Source organism: Vipera berus (assembly GCF_964194415.1).
Source record: "Vipera berus genome assembly, chromosome: 6".
Taxonomy (NCBI): domain Eukaryota; kingdom Metazoa; phylum Chordata; class Lepidosauria; order Squamata; family Viperidae; genus Vipera; species Vipera berus.
This window is the reverse complement of record NC_138208.1, coordinates 22650150-22678138: the sequence shown is the minus strand read 5'-3', so window position 1 is coordinate 22678138 and position 27989 is coordinate 22650150. Positions and strand designations below refer to the sequence as shown.

At 35.9% G+C, this 27989-nt stretch overlaps 1 protein-coding gene across 1 annotated transcript in view; it reads right to left on the bottom strand.

Annotated features, from left to right (window-relative positions):
• Window positions 1–1229: 1229 nt before the first annotated feature.
• The window catches only part of POT1 (protection of telomeres 1), a 53679-nt gene continuing 26919 nt past the window's right edge, over window positions 1230–27989 (bottom strand). Inside the window, exons 9-19 of the mRNA XM_081331548.1 lie at window positions 27274–27429; window positions 22598–22755; window positions 21067–21146; window positions 20372–20413; window positions 18948–19104; window positions 17261–17466; window positions 13799–13934; window positions 11196–11290; window positions 6571–6662; window positions 5440–5545; window positions 1230–1472 (exon numbers count right to left, since the gene is read on the bottom strand). Coding sequence (XP_081187674.1) covers window positions 1351–1472; window positions 5440–5545; window positions 6571–6662; window positions 11196–11290; window positions 13799–13934; window positions 17261–17466; window positions 18948–19104; window positions 20372–20413; window positions 21067–21146; window positions 22598–22755; window positions 27274–27429 — 1350 coding nt within the window. The 3' untranslated portion in view covers window positions 1230–1350. The remainder of the gene's footprint in view (window positions 1473–5439; window positions 5546–6570; window positions 6663–11195; window positions 11291–13798; window positions 13935–17260; window positions 17467–18947; window positions 19105–20371; window positions 20414–21066; window positions 21147–22597; window positions 22756–27273; window positions 27430–27989) is intronic.

Sequence of the window (27989 nt, the reverse complement as noted above, 5' to 3'; positions counted from 1 at the left end):
CTGGTTTGCTTTAATGAACTTAAATTTGTACTTCATCATTCTTGCCCCTCTTATCTCAGTCCTCTGACATGACAACAGTTCAGCTAGGCTCAGAGTAGCTTATGAACCAAATATGGGTAGTCCTGGTTTAATGACCATTCAAACTTACTGTCGCACTGAATGATAGTCATGGTAGTCATGACTGGTTCTTATACTTACTGCTATTGCACTGTCCCTACAGTCACATGATGATTTGTGACCTTCCGTGCTGGCTGCAAGTAAGTCATGTGACTTAATGAGCTGTGATGGTGTGACCGTGGTGGTGCAAGTGGTTAGAATGCAGTATTGCAGGCTAACTCTGCCAAATGCCAGCAATTCAAACCTGACTGGCTCAAGGTTGATTCAGCCTTCCATCCTGATAAAACGAGGACTGATTGTTGGGGGCAATATGCTGACTCTGTAAACTTAAGAGAGGGCTGTAAAGCTCTGTGAAGCGGTATATAAGTCTAAGTGCTATTGTTAATGCCTTGTGCTGTCCTCACTTAACAATGGCAACCAAGACTGCCCAAACTGCCATTGCTAAGTGGTGTAGTCACACAGTTTTTCAACTTGTGACCATGTTGCTTAACAACGGAGCTTCCAGTCCCAATTAGCATCATTGTGAACTACTTATAGATTAGTTGTGCTTACATCTCACACAAGAAAAAAGTTAAAGGATTGTGAAATGTTCAAGATTTTCATTTTATTAGCGGAATTTCATGTGGTTATAGAGCAGACATGTCAAACACAAGGCCCGGGGGCCAGATCCAGCCCGCGAAGTGGTTTCATGTGGCCCGCGAAGTCATCCTGGAAACAGTGAGGGAATGGCCCCCACTGCCTTGGCCCTGGCCCAGAGACCCTCCTTCTGCCAGAGACCCTCAGATCTGTCCCACTCCTGCCCAGGCCCTCATAGGCATCCTTGATGCGAACGATGTAGAGCTGGCCATATGCCCACCCAGTAGGCCATATGCACTCTAGCCATGCCCACCCAGTAGGCCATGCCCACCCTGGCCATACCCACCCAGCCCCCTGAGGGCAACCGCAATGCTGATGCGGCCCTCAATGAAATTGAGTTTGACACCCCTGTTATAGAGATTAAGAATTTGGATGCAGCAGTAGTGTAGTAACTTAATGTTCATTAAATTATTCTGAAAAAAATGCAAAGAAATTTCAATGATGGGTTTTCTGTAGAGAAAAATAGAACACATCCATTTAAATATTATACTCTCAGGCAAATTCTTTATTTATGCACATGGTAGAAAAGTACATTATTAAAAAAACTATGTTCACTTATTCAAGTGAAGGTATAAAAATTATATCCTTTGAATCTTCTCAGCAGTTAGATCTGACATCTTCAGCAACTGTAGTATCAAAAATTTGATAGCAAAGTCTGTTTTCTGTTCCATCTTTGACATAGTAAGATTTAATAAAGCATTCAAGCCACGGGAAGTCATCTATAAATGAAAGGTAAATGAAATGAGAGGGGTTTTTTTGTGTGTACTGTACTTCATCACTCTGACCTATTTCAAAAAAGGTTTTACAGGGCTGGAGTGTCACTTTGTGAAATAAATATAAAAAATAATGAACCAAGAAAATTCAGCATAAAATTCATATATCTCAAAAGGCAGTTCTGATTCTATCAGACGTTTGAACTTCTAAAGAGGAAAATCTATTTCTTAGAATTCTGTTACATGGCTTAAATTCAATCGTAGTCCTTCTCTTACAGAGATAACTTGTCGATGCAACACAAAATTATGCAGAAGTTAAGTTTTGCCCTTATGCTCTATCCTCTTCCTTAAAAACATCAGACATCTTTAATTCACAAGTACAAAATACATAGTGAGGAATATAAACTACTTTTACAGCAAACAAGACTAATCCTGCTGGCAAATGCACAGATTGCGTTTAGGTTTATAAATCTTTTTGTGAGGCTTATGGGAAGAAAAGCATTTATAAAAATTAGAAAAGACAACTTACACCATCTGTGACTTTGTTTGAAGGGACAGCAAATCATTTATCTGTGATTTTGACTGACATGGTTAACATCTCACAATATAATGTAGTTCTTACACTGAACATAATGGAAGTGTCATATAAAAAATAGGACTCCACTACTGAGAATACTCCTTTTCTACTATGTTACATAGATCTGCTCTTGCATGTTATAATTTTCTATATATTCACTCTTCACGATAGTGCTACAGATTCATCAACTTTCCTGGAAATCAAAGCATATGTTTTGCTGTTCCAAAGGCCCCTTCTATCTAATTAGTTTTAATCTGCCATGTTTCAAGTACAGCAGCTCTTTTCACTAATTGATTTTATGGAATTAAGCCTATAGGTCTGCCATTATATTTTACTGTCATCGTTACCAGTCCTTCCCAGACTATAGGTCATTGATCTGATATACATAGTGAACTGGAATTGTAAATGATCTCATATACATACATTTTAAGTTATGAAATGACAAATGTAAAGGATAGACTTCAAAGAAAAAAAATGGCTAAATTGCCCGAATAATATTTTTGGGGTAGTGGTGATGGTAAAAAAGAAGGACTCTTATTATCTTTTCCAAGAACAGAGTGACAATGCAATTACTGTCTTAAAAATAATGTGTATCTTTGAAGGCAATTCTTCCTAAGAATTTAGTTGATTGATCTGCCCCACACATATTTTTTCTTCATGATGACCTATCCTTAAACTGGTCCTTCAGTTCTTCCAATCATGCACCTGTTGCATTCTTAGCATCCAAATGAACAGATTTTTTTCCAGGATGATCTTGCATAGCATTTAGTAAGTTTGAGAGCCAGCTTGGTGAAGTGGTTAAGGTATCATCAGGCTAGAAACCTGAAGACTGTGAGAAAAAACTTGCCAAAAAACTGCAGGGACTTGTAAAAGCAGTCCCCACGGATCAGACGTGATCTAAAAACTTATTTATTTGAACAAGCCGGCCTGGTCTGATGGGTTTGGGGTTTTAACATTGATCTTAACTAATTTATTGCATTGGGCACAATTATTTAATGTTTTTTAACTTTTGTATCTTGTATTTTTGATATTTATTGCCCTGTACACCGCCCTGAGTCCTTCGGGAGAAGGGCGGTATAAAAATCAATCAATCAATCAATCAAACAAACAAACAAACAAACAAACAAACAATAAATGGAATAAAGTAAAAAACAACAACCCTGAACTGCATGCACTCAAAACAAAATAACCAACATAAAAGCACAGCTTTTGCAAATATTTTGCTCTAATAAAAAAAAAGGAAATTAAGTCTTGATTTCCTGTCAGAGAAAGTTTACTAAATAGCAAAATATTTCAGACAGAACTTTTCAGTAAACTTCAATGCTTCAATAAATCTCAAGGCTAATCACTGACATATTTCTGATCTGCAATTCTTGCACAAAAGTCACTGAGTGAATGGTGATTTATTTCTAGACTATAATGGATGAATTTAATTGTTTAAATTCATACCACCTGGTTTCTGACCTTGGTTTGTGAAAAAAATTGGCAACATTATAGACATCCTACTTCTGTTTTTGAAAATTAACTTGAAAGTAATCAAATTTATATTTCTACCTATAGAAAAAGGAACTTGGCAGTTCTCTATGCAGGCTTTCATGTTAGTACTTAAAGATGATTCCAAAATAGGCTTCTTTTGTTATACTTGATAGCAGCTGTTTTGTGATATGCTGTAATAGCTTATCTTATTGCCAGAATACCAAGAATGACCCTTTTCAATTAATACTTTCTTTTTTATTCATTCCAATTATTTGACAGGTAATGTTTAACAGGACATTTATATATTTGTTATAGTTTCCAATTACTTTTAGATGTAATTCAACATCTTGGCTAGATATTTTTGCTTGAATACATGAAGGACTGCTTTTAAATTAAGAGTTTATGTTCTCATTCTTCAGAAGTTAGGAGCAGTACCTCCCTACTATAGAAAAGAGATTTCACTGACTCCTTGCTCTTTTTGTTAGAGATAGGTAAAAATCTGTTCTTTGTATGGAGCCCTTTGTGCTTCTGTTATTCTAGAGAATGCTAGAGTGTAGAATTAGAGAATTCTAGCCATTACTAGTGTTATTTTCCTTGCTCAGAATTAATAGCTAAGAATATGATTCCAAGATATCTAGTACTGGATTGTTTTCTTCTAATTTTCCCTTGCTTTCTTATTTCATAAAGCACATTTTTCTCTATTTACTTTACGTTTCTCCATTCCAAACATCCCATTAGAACACTATTTTTTGGCTATTTCTTCTCCTGCAACCAGTAATAATCCAAGATATTATGATTAGTAGTCACATAAACAACCAGAAGTTCAAAATGGATTGGGCCCTTTTGTCCAACTATTGAGTCCTTCCCAATAACCTGGGATAGGCAGGTGTTATTGTTTAATGATATTAAAGGTAATGTCTTGTTCCAAGTAAAGCTGCGTTTTGCAACTGGTTGGTGGTGATTTTATTAATGCCAATGGTGTTCAAGCAGTGTTCCATATGTTTTGTGATTGCACCAAGGCACCTATTACTACTGGTACTAGCTTTGATTTCTTTTGCTAGTCATCCTACTTCTATCTGGGTGTCTCTATATTTTGTGATGATGATTTATTAAATTTATAAGCTGCCTGACTTTAATTTATAAATGGTTTAAACATCAGCAGAAACTAAAAAAAGATAAGACATAGCAGAATAATAAACCAGGTAGAAACAAAGAAAACAACTAAGTTGAAAGGAAGGTTTAGTCATCCTTGCCAACAGCCTAGGCAAGGAGCCAGATCTTCAGGGCCCTTCAAAACAGCAGAGTGGGGGCTGTTTGGATGCCAGGGGGAACCTCCTTCCAGAGAGCAGGCCCTGCAACAGGGAAGGCATGCTTCCGAGGTCCTAATCAATGGCATTGCTTAATTGAGTGCGTCAACTCTGCCATACTGAAAATGCCAGTCAGATACTATGGGAGATAGTTCAACACCTTCCTTCTTTTGTCCCTCAACCTACAACTTTTATTCCTCTTTTGTAGTTCTAGTAGACATTTACAAGTCCATTCAAACTGCTTTCTGTCAAAGCCTAAATCAGTAACCAGAGCCCTTTTAGGATGTTAATCAAAAAGATCTCAGTTATATTCTCATGGCAACTAACTGCGACTAACCTAATGATTAGGTGTGAGCTGGCAGGTGAATTATCCTTAATGAATTTTTTAACATTGGAAGAATCTAATATAAATGTCTGTCTTTACAGAATGTAACCAAAGGGACTTATTATGAAGTTAGAAAATATATAAATTAATTTATTTTCCTGTCCTTGAGGTTAGGACAAATTGCAGTATAAAGACAGATGTAACAGACAAATATAACAGGTACATGAATAATAAAAGGTGCATAATATAAATATTATCTGCATAATTTCATCAATATAAATTCGTTACCTAGAGTTCTGCCTGCAGGGCAAAGTCTATTCATGAGCATCTCCATATTCTCTTGAAATATATTAACGATTAAGACTTGAGAAGCTGGAATTTGGAAGAATTTTTTCTGGAAGAAAGAATAAAAATAATGTTGATATTATTAAACAGCCTGTTTTTCTTCCAACGATTTCATTTTGGAATGAGAACTGAAATTAATTGTATGTTTTAATAAAAGCTTTTTATTTTCTTTTGTCCTGTTTGGCTGCTGTTTGGTATAGCAACTAAACAAGACAGGTACAGACTTCAACAGATAGTTAGGACTGCAGAAAAAAAAACAATTGTAACCAGCATGTCTTCCATTGAGGACCTGTATACTGCAAAGGTCAGGAAGAGGGCTGAGAAAAATATCTACAGGCCCCTCACATCCTGGACATATAAACTGTTTCCCCTCAGGATGATGCTATAAAGCATTGCATGCCAAAACAACTAGGCATTGATCACAGTACTGTCTAATGATCACAGTACTGTGATGATCACAGTACTGATAATGATCAGTAATGATCACAGTACTGTCTTATGCCTAGGAGTATTTATTCATGTAGTATATCTGTATTAGTATTATCCTTCTCATCTTTTCTACTATCTTCTCCTATTGGTATCTTATGATTATATTACCTTGTTTGTATATTTGTATGTACATTGATTATATTGCAATCATTACAATGATGTTTGTATGTACACTGAGAGCTTCTGCACCAGAGAAAAATTCCTTGGGTGTCAAGTCACACTTGGCCAATAAAATATTCTATTCTATTCTAAAAGCTTTTTATTAAATAAATAGTTTATATAACAAAAGTGTCCCAGTGAATTAAAGATACATTTAAAATAGAAAAAAAATCCAGAAGGACGTTCCAGGAGGATTGGAAAATAAGTAAAAAGGTTGAAACCAAGTCCAGTGCAAGTATCCTTCTTTCCGTATTTACAAAGGCACTTGTGTATGCTTATTTTTCAACTAACTGTACATGGAATTGGCCATACTTTTTTTTACTATATATTTCTTGGCATCTTCACTTTGCTACAAAATAACTTTGACCAAATGTAAATTTAGATTTAATCTAATTAAGTCAAGAGACCAATAATCTACTTTCTTACACTGTCCAGGAGATATACATCCAATGTTCCTGTTCCATCATCCAATGTAAACTTCATCACGAAGACGTACTCAAGTGGTACAATTCCTAACTCTAAGCAGAAGCAGACCAAAAACTCTATTTAAAAATAATTCAAAGGCAACAATGCACACACATATACTAGGTGTTGACCAAATGTGATCAACACTTTAATGAAAGGTGCTCAAAAGCTTATAGTCATTAGAAAGCAGCCTACAAGCTGTAAATTTAGTGTAAGGTTAAAAAAACACTTCAATAGCTCTTTTATTTGGGCACATTAAACTTAGTTGCTATTGTGGTAGAATCATTTCAATTACACAGAATTATTCCTAATCTAGACACTGGGAAAATGCTATAGATGAGAATTTCTCAACCTTGGCAACTTTAACTGGATGGATTTCAATTCCCTGAATTCCCCAGTTAGCAACTAGTTGGGAATTGAAGTCTACCCAGTTAACATTGCCAGGATTGAGAAACACTGATCTATAGATTCTTTGAAACAAAAACAGTTTCCTGCAGAAATCCTTACAGGATATACCTCATTAAAAAAACTATTTTGATAACCAATTTCTAATACAGGATTCAATCAAATAGATTGTAGTTGAATAAAAGTATACCTCTAAATCAGACATGTCAAACTCGTGATGCATATGCATCATATTGGGACGGATTTGCCATTGCCGGCAACGGGGTGGGCGTGGCTTCCACATGATGCATCCGATCTGTGGGCCGGCAATTTGACACCCCTGCTCTAAATGATCATCAATAGGTAGGCTATTTTTAAAATAAATCTTTCTTTAGCACAGTTTTTATTACCTTGATTTGAATTTTAACCCATTGGAGGACTGTAGAAATTTAAATCCAACACATGGGGAGCCTACTTTTAAGAAAGTTGTTTTACTATATTAATTTTGGAATATCTATCATTTGTTTATATTTCTCACAACCTGCTGGTCTAAAGGGTAGGCTCACTATATATTCCAAGGAAATTTCTGTTACAGCAATGCTGTCGAATATATTGCTGTTTACAGAGGACTTCTCAATACGCTTTCAGGTGAATCAACATTAAGCCTCATATATCAAAAAAAAACATTTGAAGAGCTGGGGCTGTGATTCAGTCTCTCATCTTTTCAGAGGGCTGCAAGAAGCCACTTCCTGGGGACATGGAGTTCCAACTAGAACTTAAAAGGATATCTCTCCACAGCAGAAATTGGATTAAATGGGCTGAAAGACCTGACTTTTCTTAAGAGTAGAATAGCATTTTTAGAATGTTACTTCAAGGCAGGTATGATAAAAACCCAATAGCTGAGCTAATGTGTACATGTGGCAATGGGGAAGTTGAAGACATATTCACATGTCTTGTTGTGCTGCAAGTTCTAAGGGAACATCAGATCAACGAACATTCTCCCTCTATTAGAGAAATTTCTAGGGAGATCAGATAATTTTTATGTGAACCATTTTCTTCAGGATTCAAATCCAGCCACCACTTGTGCAGTAGCAAAAATTTTGTGCTGTTGCAATGATGATAAGGAAAAATTGGTTAAAGAACTAAAGATCCTTATTCTTATCAATACTTTGCTTAGTTGTTTTCTAATAATTTTAGAGAACATATATTCTAATGTATAGATTTATTATGTTAAGTTTTATTAGTATTAGATAAACAAGGTATTTTTTTGTTAACCTTTATTGTCAAAGTACAACCATGTATACATTGAGATTGGCTGAGCATTGAGGACTACACATAGTCCTCAAGTTATGAATGTAATGGAGCCTGCCCATTCCATTCGTAACTTGAGAATTCGTGGGAGTGAATCTCATAACTGAACGAGATTCACTCCACTTTTGCCCACACATTCGCTAATCAAATGGGTGAGTGAATACGCAGTTTGCTAAGTTCACATGAGCTATCTCAGGGTGGGGAAGGCCCTTGGGTGTGGCTAGTAATGGAAAACGCCCCCAAGGCCTCACCAAACCATTAAGATACCTCATACTTCCCCCTCCCTTCTTGCCGTGCCGGAGTCACTTACCTTGAAAAGACCTGTCTCCTCTCTGCTGCGGTTCCTGCCTTTGAGGGAGAGGAGAGTCGATGGAAGCTCCTGAGTGCCGTAATATTGTGCAAATTCATGCACCCATCCTCTTTTGTAGAAAATGGGTGCCTGAACTCTCACGGTGTTTGCGGTGCCTGTCTCCTGCTTCCCGCAACTCCTTTCCGCCACCGCTGGAACACTTTTCACCAGGTCAGTGACCTTAAAGAGACTGGAAGCTCCGTCTGCCTACCAATGGGGCATTAAGAAATGGACGGAATGCTCCATTTCTCAAGCGCCCCATTGGCAGGCAGAAGCAGCTTCCAGTCTCCTTAAGGTTTCTGTCCAGGCAAAAAGTGTTTGAGCGCCTATGGGGCATTTGGAAACAAAGCATTTGCTTCGCTTTAAAGCGCCCCATAGGATCTCAAACACTTTTTACCCAGACAGATACCTGACAGAGACTGGACGCAAATGCTCTGTTTTTCAAGCGCCCCATTTGCTCACAGACGGAGCTTCAAGTCTCCCCAAGGTCTCCATTCGGATAAAAAGTGTTTCAGTGCTTATGGGGCACTTCCAAACACAGAAATTCTCTTCATTTTGAACTGCCCCATAGGCGCTGAAACACTTTTTTATCTGAACAGAAACCTTGGGGACACTTGAAGCTCTGTCTGTGAACAAGTGGGGTGATTGAAAACGCAGGGATTCTCTTTGTTTTGAAGCACCCCATAGGCGCTGAAACATTTTTTATCTAGAGACCTTGGGGAGACTTAAAACTCTGTTTGTGAGCAAATGGGCGATTAAAAATGCAGCAAATCCCTGTGTTTTTAAGTATCATATTTGCTCACAGATGGAGATTCCAGTCTCCCCAAGATCCCCGTCTGGGTGAAAAGTGTTACAGCAGTGGCAGAAAGGAATTGGGGGGAAGGAGACTGGCACTGCAAACACTTTTTGCTCCAAAAGTGAAAGTTTCTGGGGTCCGTGATCTTTCAAGAGTTCAGGCACCATGCAAAAGAGGATGGGTGCTTGTACTTGTGGGATATTACGGTATCTAGGAGCTTCCATTGACTCTCCTCTCCCTCAAAGGCAAAGAAACAGCAGCAGAAAGGAGACAGATCTTTGCAAGGTGAGTCCGGTGTGGCAGGATGGGAGGGAGAAGCAGTTGTGGGGAGGGGAATAGGGTGAATGTTGCAGAGCTGCCATGGTGCTGCAACTTTCGTAATTTTGGGACCTCCTTGTAAATACTAGGGGGTGCTTTTTGTATAACTTCGAACGAGCATTAAGTGAACGCTCGTAACTTGGGGATTACCTGCATTGTAATAAGGTGTTTAGAGTATACCATGGTTGATTTGTTTTATAATTGCTAATATGTAACTGTACCTACATCTCTTTCTTGATCCTGATTGTATTTCCTGGCTTCTATTGCTCATTTTATTATTTAATGTTGCTGGTCACTGACCAAATAAATACATTTCAAATTCCTTATCTGACCACTGGCTTAATTGTGGCTTTTCTTCCTGTTCCTCAAAGTTATTGTCATAGCCCTTAATACCTTGATTTCTACCCTTACTTTTGGAAAAAACACACACACACTCCAACATTTCTTTAGTTTGTTGCAATTAGCAGTGGAATGACAGAATGCTCCATGTTGCATATCAGTTGTGAGTTAGCTATGGCAGTCTAATTGTTAATTGAGGAACAAAAAGGAAAAGAAAAAAAGCCCCTACATTTATGGAAAAGTAGATTTCTGACATTACTTATCCAATAAAATAACTGCATCTAAACTCGTTCATGAACAATGAATGTTGCCTAAGGAAGTGAGATTATTCATCTTTGCTTATATTTCTAATTTTATTTTTATTGTCTATGCAAAAATTACAAAGAATAGCAGAAAAGCTAACAAATGCAATCTGTAATACATTCCTTAGAAGGACAAAATGCCTGCAAGTGACAAAAGCAAATGCATAATTAGGCATGGGTTGTTTTGTTAGTCAAAACTTACATTTGTTAAGGTATCTAGAAAGGTGAGGATTTAAAATGTTTCCATCAGCTATATAATAATAAAAAAACTTTACCGAGTAGAAGGTGTGACATATGTTGATAAATATTTAAAGTCTAGCAAGTAATTGCTCATTGGAATGTAACGCCAAAGACTTTGTGTTCTAAAGATTTAGCTGGTAAGCTTTCACAAAGCTATTCAGTGATTTTGATGGAAAGATGTAATTATTTGCAAATTACCAACTCTTATATCTATTTTCTACTTCTTTTGGTCTATATGCCCTATTTAGATAATACCAGAATAAACACTAAAGAATATAAAATCCTGCATGTTGTGTTTGTTTCCTATACACCAAGTGTTTTATTTATATATGAATTATCATTTAATTTAGCTAAATATATTGTCCCCTTTTTTCACCTGTGGATGTTCTACATATGTTGTACAATTTAACCACCTTGTGGCATCTATTATAAGCAAGACAGATTTAGGCATTTCCTTGCCTGCTGAAATAATTGGCTACTTTAAATTACACATACACTGCTGAATGAAAATCCAATATTATTGAATAGCAGAAGAATATCACATAACCTTGTGCTATAGAAGCGTATTCCCAATATGGTTTTTGCTGTGAAGCAAGGCAACCCAGACTTTCCATAGTCTTAGGTTTGGAACAGTGCTTGCACCTAGCATTTGGAACAAAACATCAATTAAAAATCACCACAAATATACAGATTCAGCTGGTCTCAACATCACGCTTGATGATAGGAAAGTTTTTGTTACTTTAAATACAAGTTTTTGTTTTAACAAATCTCTGGAAAGTAATGTAAGTAAAAGTAAAAATCATTGCCTACAAAAATAGATTATTTCACCACACAACCTAAAGAAACATGCAGAGAACTGGACAATGGGGTGTTCCTAAAAATCTATTTGCTGATTCTGGTTTCTTGTCTAATGCCTTAACCATTACAACAAACTGGCTCTTAGTTTAGTCGGGCAACATCCTTATTGTCTTTTTGGCACCATTAACAGCATTCATAAAAATACAATACAAAATTACAAAATAAAATCAGCAAGAATCTTTCTTCCAGACCTTCAATGTATCAATACTGCTGCAGTTTTTTAAACTTTTTAATTGTTGATTTTACTTTCTGTTATTGCTTTAATATCTGTCTTGCTGATTTTATTTTTGTATTGTATTTTCATGAATGCTGTTAATGAAGTTTATTGTTTACACCTATTACTTGTAATTACAATATTTACGTAATTGTAAACAACTGAGATAATTTTAAACAGTAAAACACACACACAAAGGGGGAGGGAGAGGGAGACTTGGTCCCTTTATGTGTACATTTAAAAGATATGCTTTGCAAAACTTAGGAATATTTTTGGTGAAAGCTTTGCATAGCTCTATGGCCATGCTACTTTGACATTGCTCAAACTCATCTGATCTCAGAAGCTAACCAGGGTCAGAAATGATTAGTACTTGTTTCGGAAACTGCCTGGGAATACTGCACTTTGGTGGTTAAGATACCAGGCTAGAAACTGGGAGATTGTGAGTTCTTGTCCTGCCTTTGACCCAAAGCCAGCTCAGTGACTTTGGGTCAGCCACTCATTTAGCCCTAGTGTTAAAGAATCTCCTTAGCGGGCTCAGACAACAAGAAAGTTCCTGCTTCAGGAACTTGGGAGCAGGAGGCAGTGGAGCATCAGGAAGACATGGGGGAATTCTGAACCAGGAGGGATGGGCAAGAAGGAGACCAGGAACTTCAGAAGGATCAGAGGAGCAACCAGATGAGCGGCTGGCTGACAAAATGAAGAAAGAAACACAGCTCCATCCAAGAGGATCAAAAGACGCAGCCGCAATTGATGAACAGGGCTGAAGAGGAACGGCCTCCTCTGCTGGGTCCTAGGGCACACAAGACTGAGAGGAGAGAGATGCAATGGAGGTCAGCGAGGCTGCTTGCATGGAGGCAGCCTCTCCTCTCCTAATAAGTTGCACCTAATAGTTGCCAGCAACTATTTAGCCCTGCACATGGAGCAGACTGACACCGAGAACAACTCTACCATTTTGGATTGTGCATTTGTTCAGTCCCTGCGTACCTTGCCTTGGAATTTCATCCTTGACTCTGTTTCTGGACTTTGCCTTGTGGACCTTGGAATTGGATTTTGGCTTGTGGGATTTATGTTTTTGGACCATGGACTTGTATTTGCTGGACTTGCTGTTTTTTTTTTTTTGACTTGAGCAATTGGACTCATTGAGTCTTGCTCTGGTTCCTGTCCTGGGAAGTACTATTCAGTGCTGGTGAAGCCTCAATAAAGACTTCAAACCCTTGGAATGTATGTTTGTGTGACTGGGACAGGACAATTGGGAAGGAGGAAATGGCAAACAATTTCTAAAAAAACTTTTCCAGGAAAACTGCAGGGACTAATTTAGGAACATGCCAGGAGTCAACAGTATGAATAAATCTTTCAGACTAATCTTACCTCATGTTTTCATGGAATAATTTTCTTAACAGATTGCTATAGTGCTGTAATAAACATATATTGATTTAGCAAAGCAAAACCATCTATGATATTGTCATAGGGCAAAATTGTCCGTCCATCCATCCATCCCTAAAGACTGGATTAGGTTAGGGATACTGTCTAGTGTACACTCAGTGAATGACACTGGGACAAATAATTCTTTTTGAAAATCTACCAACCTGCTGAATGTAAAATTGGTTGACTGCCATGTTAGGTCACACTAAGTCATTTGGAATGAGTACAGCCCCAATGGATAAATTAGTGTCTTTAAAAATTTTTAACAATATACTTTTCTAAATTATTATATGGTATAAACTTTTCTATAGCTAACATAAATTGGATGGCAAGACTGTAGTAGGTGAAACACCATAATCCATAAAGTTTAAGCTATATTTTTTTCAATTTGCTCATTTTATTATGTGCCAACAAGTCACTATCGATTATTGACCACATAATTTTCTATGATCAATTTGTTCAATTATAGGATAAATTAAAATGAACTACGTAGCCTAAGCAATTTGTTATGGTTAATTATTTGCTCAATTTATTCATAATATAGCTTCTCAAACATTTCATACTTGCAGATCAGAGGTTTAACCATCAATATTTGATTAAGTAAACAAAGCTGAACATGTATACATATATTACTTTATGCTTATGTTTGCATTTACCCATAATACTGCATGTTTCCTTCCCAAAAATATGGAACTGAAAGATCCAATAGCACAAGACAATCTTCTTTGGATGTCACTGGTATAATTCCTTTAAATTTTTTAGTGAACCTCAAGATTTCATTCAGAGTCCCTCCTATAAAAAAAATAAAGAAAATCTTGATTATTTAAATAGTATTATATTCATTGAACTACCACATTAATCTTTGGGCATTAATGCATCTGTAGTTTGTGGAAACAAATGTAGTTGTCACATGATTAGGAAAAGATGAGGTACATAAACATTTCACAGCTGTCAAGATTCCAACTGATGATCCCAACAAGGTAAGCACAGCTGAGACATTCCATTCTCTAATGCAAAACTTTATTGAGTACAGCATATCGGCACTGATGAATAGAAAATCAGCTCTGGTGAAAATGGGGCCAGAACAGTAAATTAAAAGTGTAGAACCTTCCTTCCACTCTGATTGTGCAGGTCACATTCCCCAATTAAGTGTCAGACATTTGTTATGAGAAAATTCTTCAGTTAGTTCCCAGCCCAGCCATTCTGTGATGACCTTGATTCCCAGGCTGGACCATTGCAGCTGTGCTGGGCACTCCAAACAAGCCCCCTTCCCCCTGAGTCTGTTGGCAAGCAGAGAAACAACAATGGCTGAAACAGAATAAGTTTCTTTGATGCTTGACAGCTACATTGATTGTCAAATATTAAAATATAGGCTGACTGTTTAGAACTCAACTCAGATTGTTACTTTCAATTTTTTAAATAAAAAAATCTCAGCAGACCACATAAAATCTTCCTAACCACAACCATCACCGATTATCCTCCACTATGGAATAATTCGGACTTTCATACACAGGTAGTCCTCGACTTACTTCATTTACTGACTGTTCAAAGTTACAACGGCTCTGAAAAAAGGGACTTATGAACATTTTTCCTACTTATGACCACTGCAGCATCCCCATGGTCACGTGATCAAAATTGGCCACAGACTCATATTTATGATGGTTGTGTGTCCTGGGGTCATTGCAACCCTTTTACAAACAAGTCAATGGGAAAGCCAGATTCACTTAACAACCATGTTATTAATAACTACAGTGATTCAATTTACAACTATGGCAAGAAAAATGGGGCAAAATTCACTTAACAAATTACACTCAGCAACAGAAATTTTGGGCTCAATTGTGATCATAAGCCCAAGACTACCTGTATTGAGCTGGAAAAAAAAACTACATGTAATTGACTTTAAATCCCTAAATTCCAAATGATTGCCCCCAGAGGTTTATGAAATATGGAACACTGTGAGAAACTGACTGGTAATGGCTACATTATACCTTTTTGCTGAGAATTCTGGGAGTTAATATTTCTAGAAAGTATCCAGTCTGGAGATGGCTGCATTAGAAATCTCAGCAGTATCCAAATGGGGATATTCTCCTGTCTAGCTTCCAATATATAATGATGTGTCCCTATTAAATCTGTTTATATCACAACATATTTGATTTTTCCACAAATGTTAGTCACATAATGACTGCACAACCAATCTACTTGGATAGTTGCCATTCCTTTTAATGATCATTATTTGTATTTGTTTATTTTCTCCAGTTTATATGCTGGAGACTCTTGAGCATATTGCATAGAAAGCAATGCCAAATAGGATTAAAAACAATAAAAAGCCAAACCAAGCCAATATATCTATACCTCAGAGAGTGTATGATCTTATAGTCTGTCCCTAAATGCCTCCAGAACTGTCAGATTTATATGATTCTATAAAGAAGAAATATATTGCAAGATCTTTGCTTTTAAGTATGAATACAGTTTTATCTTTGTGAGAATACTGACATCCAGAGGATGGTTTAAGTTAAAAGTATGCTTATAGTAAGAAAGGGATTACATCTCACATTTTAATCAGCCAGAACACTTTTTTAAAAAAGGACAAAGCATAGTTTCTAATTATGTATGTGTGTATACACACACACACACATACACATATATACATACATACACACACAAACACACATATAAAAACTAAAAAGATTTTTAAAATTTGTGATTCTTTTTGTTATTATGGCAAATTCTTATCCTTATTTTCCTTCTTCCAATTCTTCTTATGAATAATTTTTCTACCCAAAGATTCATGTCAACAAGAACTACAACTGAAAAAATAGTAAGATAAGATTTTCAAAATTAGATGCTAGAGGGAACTAGAAGGAACAGAAGATTTAAAGAACAGTTGTACTCAATTTACAATTTTTAAAATGTATTTATTTTTAATTATTTCATCAAGAATAAAAGAGATATGCTTTCATCTCTGCTAAGCCTTATTGTACTTTTATTGACACCAGGATAGAAATAACCATGCTTTATGGATTTCTTTATAGATAACAGATGTGATATGGAAAGATGAGATCATTTGTTGTATTTTAAGGGGTGATAAATTACTAAAATTGTTTATACTTGCTGTGAGGAATGGGAAGTCACTTCTCTATTTCTTTTTTTTCTTTACTATATTTTTACTTCTCTCTTTTTTCCTGTTTTCTTTCTTTTCTATATCTTCTATCTTTATTTTTAATCCTATTTTTAGTCTTCATTTAGCAACTGTTCACAGTTACGATGGTGATGAAAAAGTAACTGCGACAAGTTCTTCCATTTATGACTTTTGCAGGTGTGTAAAGCAAAGGAAACCTGAAGTAAGATCATAAGCACAGTTGTAATTTTATTTAGTAATCACTTTAGTTAACAACCAAGTTGCTGGTCCCAAGTCACCAAACAAGACTACTTGTTTAGGGTAATATCTCAAATATGCTGAATTCTAATTTTAATGGACCATTGGGGAGGAAGGGGTTGTCTATTATTTCCAAATCTGCTAAACAGGAACTATTTATCGCAACTATTTATATAATCTGCATAATGCCATTATGCAAATGAATAAGAAATATTATTCATGCAAATGATATACATTACCATGGCTTGTAATAACATTGACAAAAATTAATTTGCCTCATCTACACCACATCAAATACAATGGATTTGTTGGTTATTTTGAGGGTATGTCTGCATAGAATGTGGTCCATTGCATCTGAAATCTGCTAAATAGGAATTCATTATATCAAGGTTTAATTATATATCATTAGTTCTAGATGAAGTTGAAGATGAGATTTTCTTAAAAATGAAAGAAAGACACAACAGAGACTTAAGCATATAAGCTTATAGAATTGGTATATTCATTTTCCGTATTTTCAAGTCTGTATGAGTTTATAACCCCAAAACAACACAGGAAAAGATGTGTGCTTATGTAGTAAGAACTAAAAATGTGTGTATGTACTGCTAATGTATAAAACAATTATTCTCTTAAATTTTAATGGCTTGTTAGAAGCATATGAGGGTAAAAGCTGACATGCAAATGTTTTTTTAGGATTAGAGATTATTACAATGTGTAAAGAAATGTACACAGTTAATTAACTAACCTTCCAGGAAAACTAATGTATCCTCTGGGTCTTGTAATAGTTCTTTGTGTGTCACAAAATGAACAGCTACCCGCCGCTCTCCCTGATTTTCAGTCTGCCACATTACAGAATTGCAGAACGAGGTGCTTTGCAGGATTGAATCTGAACACGTAGCTGAAACTTCTCGTAAAATTGAATCAAGTTCAGTCCCATCTGGGATTTCTTGCCTGAAACAATTACAGCCTGAACTGAACACCAGAAAAGTGCTTAAAGTAACTTTTCAATAAATGCAATATAAAAATGTAACAGATAATTCAACATTTCCACTTGTATGTTAGATAGGCTGCAGTATTTTAAGGCCTTGATTGTAGTGTGTCACCTCACAGCATGATGGGTGGCAAGCAAATTTTATAAATAATAATAAATATAAAAAAGATTAGGAGAACTAAATTTCCATAAAACACGCAAGCTTGATTGAAAGATTAAAGATTAAAAAATTCAGAATCACATAACATTTATATTAATACATATAGATAACTTCACACTGGACAAAATATAACTTTACACTATTTCTACCTTTAAGACATGTCCTGATATCTGACAGCCCCATTGCACAGCTGGGTCCCTGCCTGGCCACTTTGCTGCCTTGTACAACTTCCAAAAACACTCCCTTTATCTGGTGGATATTTTGAATAGGGAGCTGTGCAGCTGCTTCCATTCCAGGTATTGCTATTTCATATGCCCCCAAATGAAAATGAAAAAAATAAAAATAAAATATTTACAAACTTCACCTGTAAGATTGCTGAATTTTTAAATATTACACCTTGGCTCATAATAATTTCCACAAATGTACGTAGATATACATTTTTAAACAAAACAATTTTAAAGGTATATTGGCACATATTTAAAGGTATCATCTCCTTCAAGTGGAATTCAACTCTTCATGACTTCCATGATTACATTCATAGAGTTTTCTTGGATAGAAGTTTCTTTTTTTTTTGTTTGGGTAGTGTTTAGAGATTTTTTGTTTGTTTGTTTGCAAAAAAAAAATAAAAACCTGGATTATTTTTCTTATTTCCCAATCCAGCCTACAATCTTGGTGTTCTTAGGTATTATCAAATTCAGGTATTAACTAGATCTAATCTTCTCAGCTCTTGAGGCTAGACTAGATCAGCCAAATACAACTAGAAGTTGGCAATGTCCAGCTTATCTCAAAAAAAAAATTGTGATGAAAATGGCCTAATTATTGCCTGGAAGGGAAACTAGACATTTCAAGATTATAAGGTAGATCAGAAAGTGAAAAAAACATTTAGTGAAAAGGTAACGGCAAATATCTTTTCTAACACCACCAAGAAAACTGCATGTTGAGTTTGATTGGAGGGTACAGAATACTTAGTTGCAAACATTCATATAATATTCCCCTTCGTTACTGCCTAGCTTGTTTGGGTTTTTACATTTTGCACTTTATTTGACCTTACTGGATATGTAGCTTTTAGTGTCTGGTTTCTTTACTATAAAGCTTTGATTGTAGCAATTTAGAATTTTTAATAGATAAAATAACAATATTAATTAATTATAGAATATAAAAATAAATGATGTATTTATTGTAGATTTTAAATTGCAGGGGATTAAATATATAATGCTATTCTATCCTGTAAGCAATGGCTCCAGCAACAGATACAAGTATCTGTATCACTTGGACACTTACAATGAATTGCACTGAGGGCAATGAAGTTTTACAGACTGGTGGAGTTTTTCAGGCTCGAATTTAAGCAACCTAGCTCTGATGCGGTAGTTCTGAGGAATCTGGCTCATTCTGATGGTATTCAGTGTAGTTGCATCAAAATGCTGGTGATCTGTTAATACTATAAAACAATGAAAACATAAAAAGCATTTGGATAAACATGAACAAATATATATTCAGGAACACCATCAGTCATCCATTAAGCTACTTTGCTGAAATTCTCATTTATTTATATTAATTGGCATTTCAAATGTTTAAGTTTAAACTATATAGAGCACTTAAAAACATATGCCCTCATCAACACTCATGTGCAACAACAGCAACAACATCTTGGACTAAGGGTGGACAAACTTATTTGCAGTTGATTACACATTTGTATGCATTCATAAATTCTCCTATTTAATTTCTGTACTGTTCTTTTAATATATAGACATATCCTTCATATATATATATATATATATATATATATATATATATATATATATATATATATATATATATATATATATATATATATATATATATATATATATATATATATATATATATATATATATATATATGTGTGTGTTTTTGTGTGTGTGTGTATATATATATATATATATATATATATATATATATATATATATAATGTATGTGTTTTTTTATATTAGCAGAATGCCAGTGCATCCAAGAATTTTAAAAACTGGTGTATAACTAGGTTTTGTTTCACAATATTGTTGATGGATTAAATCAAGTTTATAAATACATATATATATATATATATATATATATATATATATATATATATATATATATATATATATATATATATATATATATATATATATATATATATATATATATGTTGTGTGTGTGTGTATATATATATATATATATATATATATATATATATATATATATATATATATATATATATATATATATATATATATATATATATATATAATGTATGTGTTTTTTATATTAGCAGAATGCCAGTGCATCCAAGAATTTTAAAAACTGGTGTATAACTAGGTTTTGTTTCACAATATTGTTGATGGATTAAATCAAGTTTATAAATACATAACACATCAATTCAAATATTATAGCCTGGGACAAAATGCTTTCCTAGCCGAGCCAAAGAAACAAACAAAACAAACTTCTGCTTCTCTAAGGCCCTCCCCACCATTTCCTGCTCTATTACAGTTTGTTTATTAAATCAATTACTTTAATCAAATTATTTTTAATTGATAAATTTATAATTATTTTATTATTTATTAAATTCACCAACAGTGCTATTCTAAAATATCTCAGAGCCACAGGAAAGAATAGGCAGGAAGTCCTATTATAAAAGAAGTTCTCTTCCCATTCTAAAATACACAGAATACCTAACGTGAAATTCTTACCTGTAACAGACAACTGCTGACATCTTTCTACACAGGATCCTACTTTGAAAAAAAGGAAAGGGGAAATTCATTTTCTTTTTTTCCTAGCACTGTTTTACATAAGCAACACAAAAGAAAGAAGTATAGCATATAGAGATGGAAATGTAAGATAATAGAGTTCAATTCTAATTAATAACATGCAAATAATTACAGATACGGTGGGTTTCTTTTCAGATTTGATTAGCCATATTGTATAAGCGGATTACCTATTTAAATTTTCGGAGAACAACGCAGCGAAATAAGCATTTTAAATTTAAAATTCTACCAATGTAGATTTTTCCATACATTGTTGGAATTTTATTTCATTTTCAAGACAGCAGTACTACATATAAATTCAGAATTTATTATTTCATACTATTACAAAAAGAAATATTATTCTGCTGTGAATACATCTACAGCACAGTTGTTTACTAAAATGTTCTAGCTTTTCTTAGTATCTTGTTTTGCATCAAGAAAAGAAACAGCAGTGGACTTAACCACGTTATAAAAATAGGATCTGTGCTCTTCCGAATGTTGAATTATATTTTTCAGTATCTTTTCACTGCTGAACTTGCTGGCTAGGGCTCCTAGAGACTGTTGCTCAGAAAAACTTTGAGACAGGTTTCTCAATCCTGTTCTATGAATATACAAAAAAAAGATATTTTAAAAAAACTTACATAAATTACAAGAAATTTCAGGCTCCGGAGAATCTCTTTCTGAAGTCTCGCTTAATGCCAAGTCTACAGTGTCCAGAAATCTAATAATGAATATATATAAATATACTAAAAGTGAATAAAGTTTAGCAGACTATTAAAAACAGGAAATTAGATTTCAGTTAATTCTACTGCTTCATAAGTATAACAACACTTTAATATTAGCAGATATTGATTGTGCCATATTTTTCACATCTCTAAATTTCCATGCCATTATTTCCAGAATGTTATGCTCAGATCTAAAATGTTAAATTACAAGGTCTTTTGGAAGTGTGATGGTGTATGAAAACCAGTATTGTCGTAATGTGCATCTGACAAATGACCCATTCAGATGCATTCCCTACTAACTAAATGTTGATATATACTCTACTGTACTACTATTAACAAGCAAGGTGCTTGTATATAACTGTGGATAAGATGTTCTTTTATTCTAGATCAACAAATTATGCAAGTGTGTGTATATACTATGTATACTATGTACGTATTCATATACACACACATACATACACACACACACACACACACACAAACAAATAAGGTAAGGGAACTAGATAGGGAGAGATACTCACTTAAAAGTAATGTACACCAGAATTTACAAAAAAGTATTTATGCCATAGCTATATTCAACAATAGCAAAAGCAGAAAGCAGCTCTGAACTCACCTTTCTCTTTTGTCCTCTGCCACTACTGTGCTAATCAGAAGCCCAGAAAGCAGAGTGTGGTAACTAATCTTATCCTACTTGTCTACCTCCCAAAACTTATGTCTCAGAGTCCCACAGTGTATTTATCACTGACAATTCTGGGACAAGAAATTCATTCAAGAGCATCCAGAGTGGAAAAGGCTATCGCAGGTTATATCACAAGAAGATGAATTAGGAGAGCAGAGCCCCATGCTGAACAGAAGCCAATACAATAACTTGCATTCAGGCCTGCTCATAGTTTACATTTTGTACAATCATACAAATCTGAAATAATAGCTTTATCTTCAAAGGGGTGTCTGAATAGTTTTCTTCTGCTCTATGGAAATTATCCTGAACAATTCATGATACAGAGATTTGCTTACAGTATGGAATACTATTGTCAAGCTCCAAAAACCAAGAAAGACATGCTGAGATTTTTCAAAGCAGATTTCTTTATTGTTCCTTACCTATAGACAGAAATCTTGCCAAGCTAAGAGAGACTACTTGCACCATAAAATATATATTTTGGGAACTATTAGGGAGGAACCATCTTCACCTTCCTTCTCTCACACAAACTATCTAACTATGTTGTCTCTTGTCCTTTGGAATGTGCTCCCTCCCTCCTGGGAATACAGACATTCCCAGGCACAGAAGATGCACATCACAGTTCATAAATAGCAAAGAATCTCTGGTCAAAGAATTGTGGGATGTTAATTTGAGAATTTTAAAACTTTGGGAATGGAATTAATCAAGGCTGCTCCATTTATGAACAAATTAGCATGTTTTCTCTCCAAATCTTAAATGTTATTTACTCACGACTTTAGTTCTATGATATCTGGGTGGTTTTCAGGCAGGACAGCAATCCCACGACCATACCCTGTGCCTCCATGAAGAAGAAACTGTATAACATCAAGCCCGTTTTCAGAAGTTTGGGTTTTGATGTGCACGTTGTACATTGAAATGAACTGTCCAATCTTAAAATACACAGAAAAAAGAATTGGATTATTGTTATCTACAAAACATCTAATTATGACAATGTATACTTTCTTATAATTTAATAGTATTTTTTAACTTAACCCTGGATGATAAAATAATAGTTACTGTTAAGGAAGATATAATCGATATAATGGTAAGCCTTTCTAGCTGCCTAAAATTACACTAGAAAATTAAACACATAGTGAGTTATTAGGCACGTAGAATAGTGGAGTCTGATGCAATTCTGAATATAAAGCAAATCTTAGCTTCAGAATTCTTCAGTTCTAAGTGGATTTCTTTTTACATAAAATGGTGTAAATTGATGGATGGATATCAGGAATGTCTCTGTCAATGAAAAATCTGAAGGTGAAAGAAGATTGGATATTTCAGCAAGGTAACAATCCAAAACATACTGTACCTTCAAATCAACCCTGAAAGAATTATAGGAAAGAAAGAAAATGTTTTTTGAATAGCTTTTGCGGTCCCCCCAACTTGAATATTGGGAAGATCTCAGATGCACCGTGCATGTAAAGAAACCTAAGAATATTTCTGAGCTAAAAGAATTCTGTCATGAAAAGTTTTTTTTAAAAAATTCAAAAAACAAACAAACTGTTCACTAGCTATAAGAAATGGCTGGAAACTATTGTTTCTGCCAAAAATGTTTTAAGGTATTGACTAAAAGGGTATCTAAACTTTTGCAAAGGCCATATTTATGCTTTTTGTTAAATTTATAAGCAAGTCAACATAAGCAGTAAATACGGATTGCAGTTTTCAGAAAAGTATTTAACTTTATACCATACAGAGGTGTGTCAGGTGTTGTGTACTTATGGAGCATGAACTATGACTGAATTTTTGCACAGAAGTGTTGTTTAAGAAATCAGCAATGCCTCTCAACAGTGAGATCATACAAAACTAATGCACTTTAAGCTCACTTACTGGAAAAAAAAAGTTCTAGTGCACTACCAGTAATTTCCAGTGAGTGGCAGGATTGCATACTTTTACCTTTCCAGCTTGCGAACAGGAAATTCTAAACAAAAGTCTGCACAAACTAGTTATTGAAATACTTCCATGTTTAAAAATTCATAACCACTTAACTGCAGCCAAAATCCAACTCCTGCATTGTAAATCCTTGTAAGAAGATGAACGCGCTCATAATGTTCTTTGAACAAAATATAGGGCCCATGCATTTTTTTTAGCATCAATGCCCTTGCTCAGCTGCTTTTTCAATCATTTCCCCTCCATAGTCAGTATCCTTAATCAGTCCTCACCTGCTTCTTCCATTTGTTAGAGTCTCCTGTCTTTTCAGTAAAGCAGTCCTATTACAGTTCTCGACTTTCAACCATTCGTTTAGTGATAGCTCAAAGTTACAACAGCACTGAAAATAGTGACCCTCCAACTTATATCTGTTGCAGCACAGTCATGATCAAAATTGGGGCACACTGGCAAATAGCATGTAATTGTGGCAGCTGCAGAGTCCTGATATCACGGGATACCATTTATGAATTTTCCGGCCAGCTTCCAATAAGAAAAGTCAATGAAGGAAGCCGGATTTACTTAACGATGACATGATTCACTTAACAAACATGACAAAAAAGATTGTGTAAAACTGTGTGTGACTCACTTAACAATCAACCTGGTTAGCAGTGGTAATGCTGGTCCCAACTGTGGTCATAAGTCAGGAGCCACCTACACCTATCTCTGCTTGGCATTTATTTCACAATGCTCACTCCTGAACAACAGAATTTGACAGAGTGAACACACAATCAGTTTCCATACATTTGCACAACTGGATCAATGTATTAGGATTAAGTTTTTATTTTGTCACAAAATGTACCAGCAAAAAGATGAACTCTACCTCTCATATGTAATAGAAGCTGTTTTGCTGCATTTTAATTAGTAAAAATCCAAAGCAAACTGAGGCAGAATGGAAAATAAGGAACCCTAACTTTGATTTATCTCCAGTGAACAAGGACTAGACCAGACATGTCAAACACAAGGCCCGGGGGCCGGATCCGGCCCGCAAAGTGGTTTCATGTGGCCCGCGAAGCCATTCTGGAAACAATGAGGGAACAGCCCCTGCTGCCTTGGCCCTGGCCCAGGCCAGCTGGGAGCCAATGTACAATTTCGTGGTGGTCATCTATGCTGAAATACATTCAGTCTTAGCTTCACAAGGCCGTCTGGAAACAGTGAGGGACCTGCCCATGCCGCATCGGCACTGCCCCCTGGGCGCAAGCTGGGGAGGTATCACCCTTTGTGAGGAATGAAGAAATGCACCATCGCCTGGAAGTGGCCAACATGTGACCCTGCCTACTTTGGCCAGGCTAGGGCCTGGGCAGCGTTGTGCTTCTCTTCAGATTCGTGCCATCCGGCTCAGCCTCTCGGCACTGTCAGGAAAGTGCCCCACTGCCTGCCAAAACCGGGCAGGCTGGGGGCTGGGCAGCACTGTGCAGGTAACATCGACTCTCATGCTGCTCATGGCATCCCCTCCCCCAGAGCCCACCAAGATGGATATGTGAAGTAGGTGAGGGCCATGTGCTGGCCACTTCCAGGCAGTGGTGCATTTCTTCATTCCTCATGAAGGATGACACTTCCCCAGCTGCGTTTCTTGCCTGTTTTTCTCCCTGCCTCATCTCAAATATTTTCCCACCACTCGAAGGAAGGAAGGAAGGAAGGTGAGGGAGGGTCTGAGGGAAGTCCTGCCTTAGTCCTTCCCTGCTGCCCTTTCACCATCCCCTTGCCCCCTCCTCCTGGCCTATCCTGGGGGGGTCTCCAATCCTATTGCTAAGAAAGGTTTGGATACAAAGCCAGGTCTCCTCACATGGAGAGGGAGTGGGCCTCCCTTTTAACTTTGCCCTCATACCCATCATGAGCAACCTGGCTAAGGAGAGCAAGCACAGCAGCAGCAGCCTTGAGGAGGAGGTAGGTGCAGCTGGCCGCCACCTTGGGGAAGTGGAGCTGGGCTTAGTGCCATGGGTGCTTGACGGCTGGGCTGGGCATTTGACCTCCATGCCACCGTCCAACCCTCCCCCGAGGCCTGAGAGGAACAGTGAGGCTCCTCCAGTGGACCATGCCTTGGCACTTGCCCCGGTCCCATCTCCTTCTGCCAGAGACCCTCAGATCTGTCCCACTCCTGCCCAGGCCCCCATTGGCACCTTTGATGCGAATGATGTAGAGCTGGCCACGCCTACCCAGTAGGCCACACCCACCCTGGCCACGCCCACCCGGCCCGCCAAGGGCAACTGCAATGCTGATGCGGCCCTCAATGAAATTGAGTTTGACACCCCTGGACTAGACAATTATCTCTTTTCTTAAAAAGTGGCCTTGAAGAAAACAAATCCCAATTTAACTTAAGGGTTTAGTGAAAATGGCTTAAAACAAAGCAGCAAATCTACAAATGTAAATTCCCAAACAACTGGAGCTCGTTTTCCATATGGCAGGTTGGAATTGGAGGTATGGTTGGCATTAATTGGTACATGACTGCATTGCAGTGCGATTCTTGTTCAACAATGCAAGTGAGAATGTGAATGGCTAAAATGAAAATGCAACTTTCTCCAGCTACATTAGAGACATACCATGGTAAGTTGGTAAGTTGGTAAAGCTTTTTAACTATGTGGGTTAAGTATTGGTTTTTGGCAAACCCGTTGTAAAACAGAGTCACATGACCCTAGGGTACTGCAAACGTCTGTAAATGCAGCCGTGCTGCTAAGTGTCTAAAGTTTGGTCAAGTGACTGAAAGGGGAGGGACACTGTTGCAAGTTTGAATCAGAATTGCAAGTAGCCTCAAGAAAGGTTCATCGTAACTGATTGGTTGCTAAACAATAGGTGGTAAGTGGATGATTACCTGTACCACCCTCAGCTTTAGCAGTAGAATGCAATTATATTGCAATCTTGAAAATGTAATATCATTAGAAATACAATTATTTAAGACTTGCAGTAATAATTCCTATGTTACAAATAACCCTCTTAGCAAGATGGCACTCTTCAATAAGGAATAAAAATTAAAACGTTTTCTTTCTACATTGCAGAAGTCCCAAAATAATGTATGAATCTCAAAATGAAACATTTAGAAAATATTTATGAACAAATCACAAATTCATAGAAGACTATGTTCATTTTTTTAAAAATACTATTTTTAAAGCAAAAAAATTAATAACAAATAAAACAGTATAATTTACAAGGCTACATTTTTTTAAAAAAAAGTTTATCTGAGTAATAGGAAAAAAACTGAAGACTTCATCTTTTTTTTCCAAATGTTCATAGTGGTATTCAAAAAGATGTAGTATAACTCTTAAATACTCTTTTTCATAATAAGTTAATTGAATTTTCTTTACTCGTTCTCCCTCCCCCCCCCCAGAGATTTGGTTTGTTGGGACTAATCATGGCACTTACACAATTTATATAAATTCAATTAATTTAATTTAAATAAATGTACACACAGATTCACTTTTAGTAAAAAATGGAGAGTTAAAACAGAACTAGCAAAAAAAAAAGCTGTAATTGCCAAGAAGTTTCTTTACCTTTAATAGTTTTGCCACATGCACATGATTATCATAAGCTACAACATCCACTGTTAGGTATTTTAATCTACGGAGGAAATATTCATCTCCCTCTAGGTCTTCTTCTTTAACAAGCACATTCCAAGATGGGAAAGGGCATTTTGTGCCATCCCATACCTGCAATGAAACAAAAAAACACTCTTTTTTTAGAATCAGAGAAAATTGCACAAATAATATTCCACAGTAAGGCTTAAAAACTACAATAAAGGATACACAACTTGTAATTCCCCAAAGATTCTTCTTCAAATACCTGTATATATACATAAAACAAAATATATTTTGTTAATGTATTTGTCCGCTAAACTCCGTTGAAGATGTTACCAAGCCTGGTAACAAAGCGTTCGGAAACCAACCCATAAGCTCAGAGAACAAACATTCATTCACATTTTGTTAAATTTCTTTGAGACAGTATTTATGTATAAAGAACATTATTTTGCAATCTTCCGGGGAATAATTTAAAAGAACAAGGCAGAGTGCTCCTAAAAATGCTAGTGGCAATGTTTTGGATAAATGTGTTTTATTCATTCTCCTAAACTTGTAAGTAGGCCATGCAAAATGTTCCAACCATCTATCTAAATTGAGCGTTTGAAACTTGAAACAAGTTAGGAATAAAATATGCCATTTTAATGGCTACAAACGCCTTTTCCCCTTTTAATCAATGGAAGACAGAAATTCAC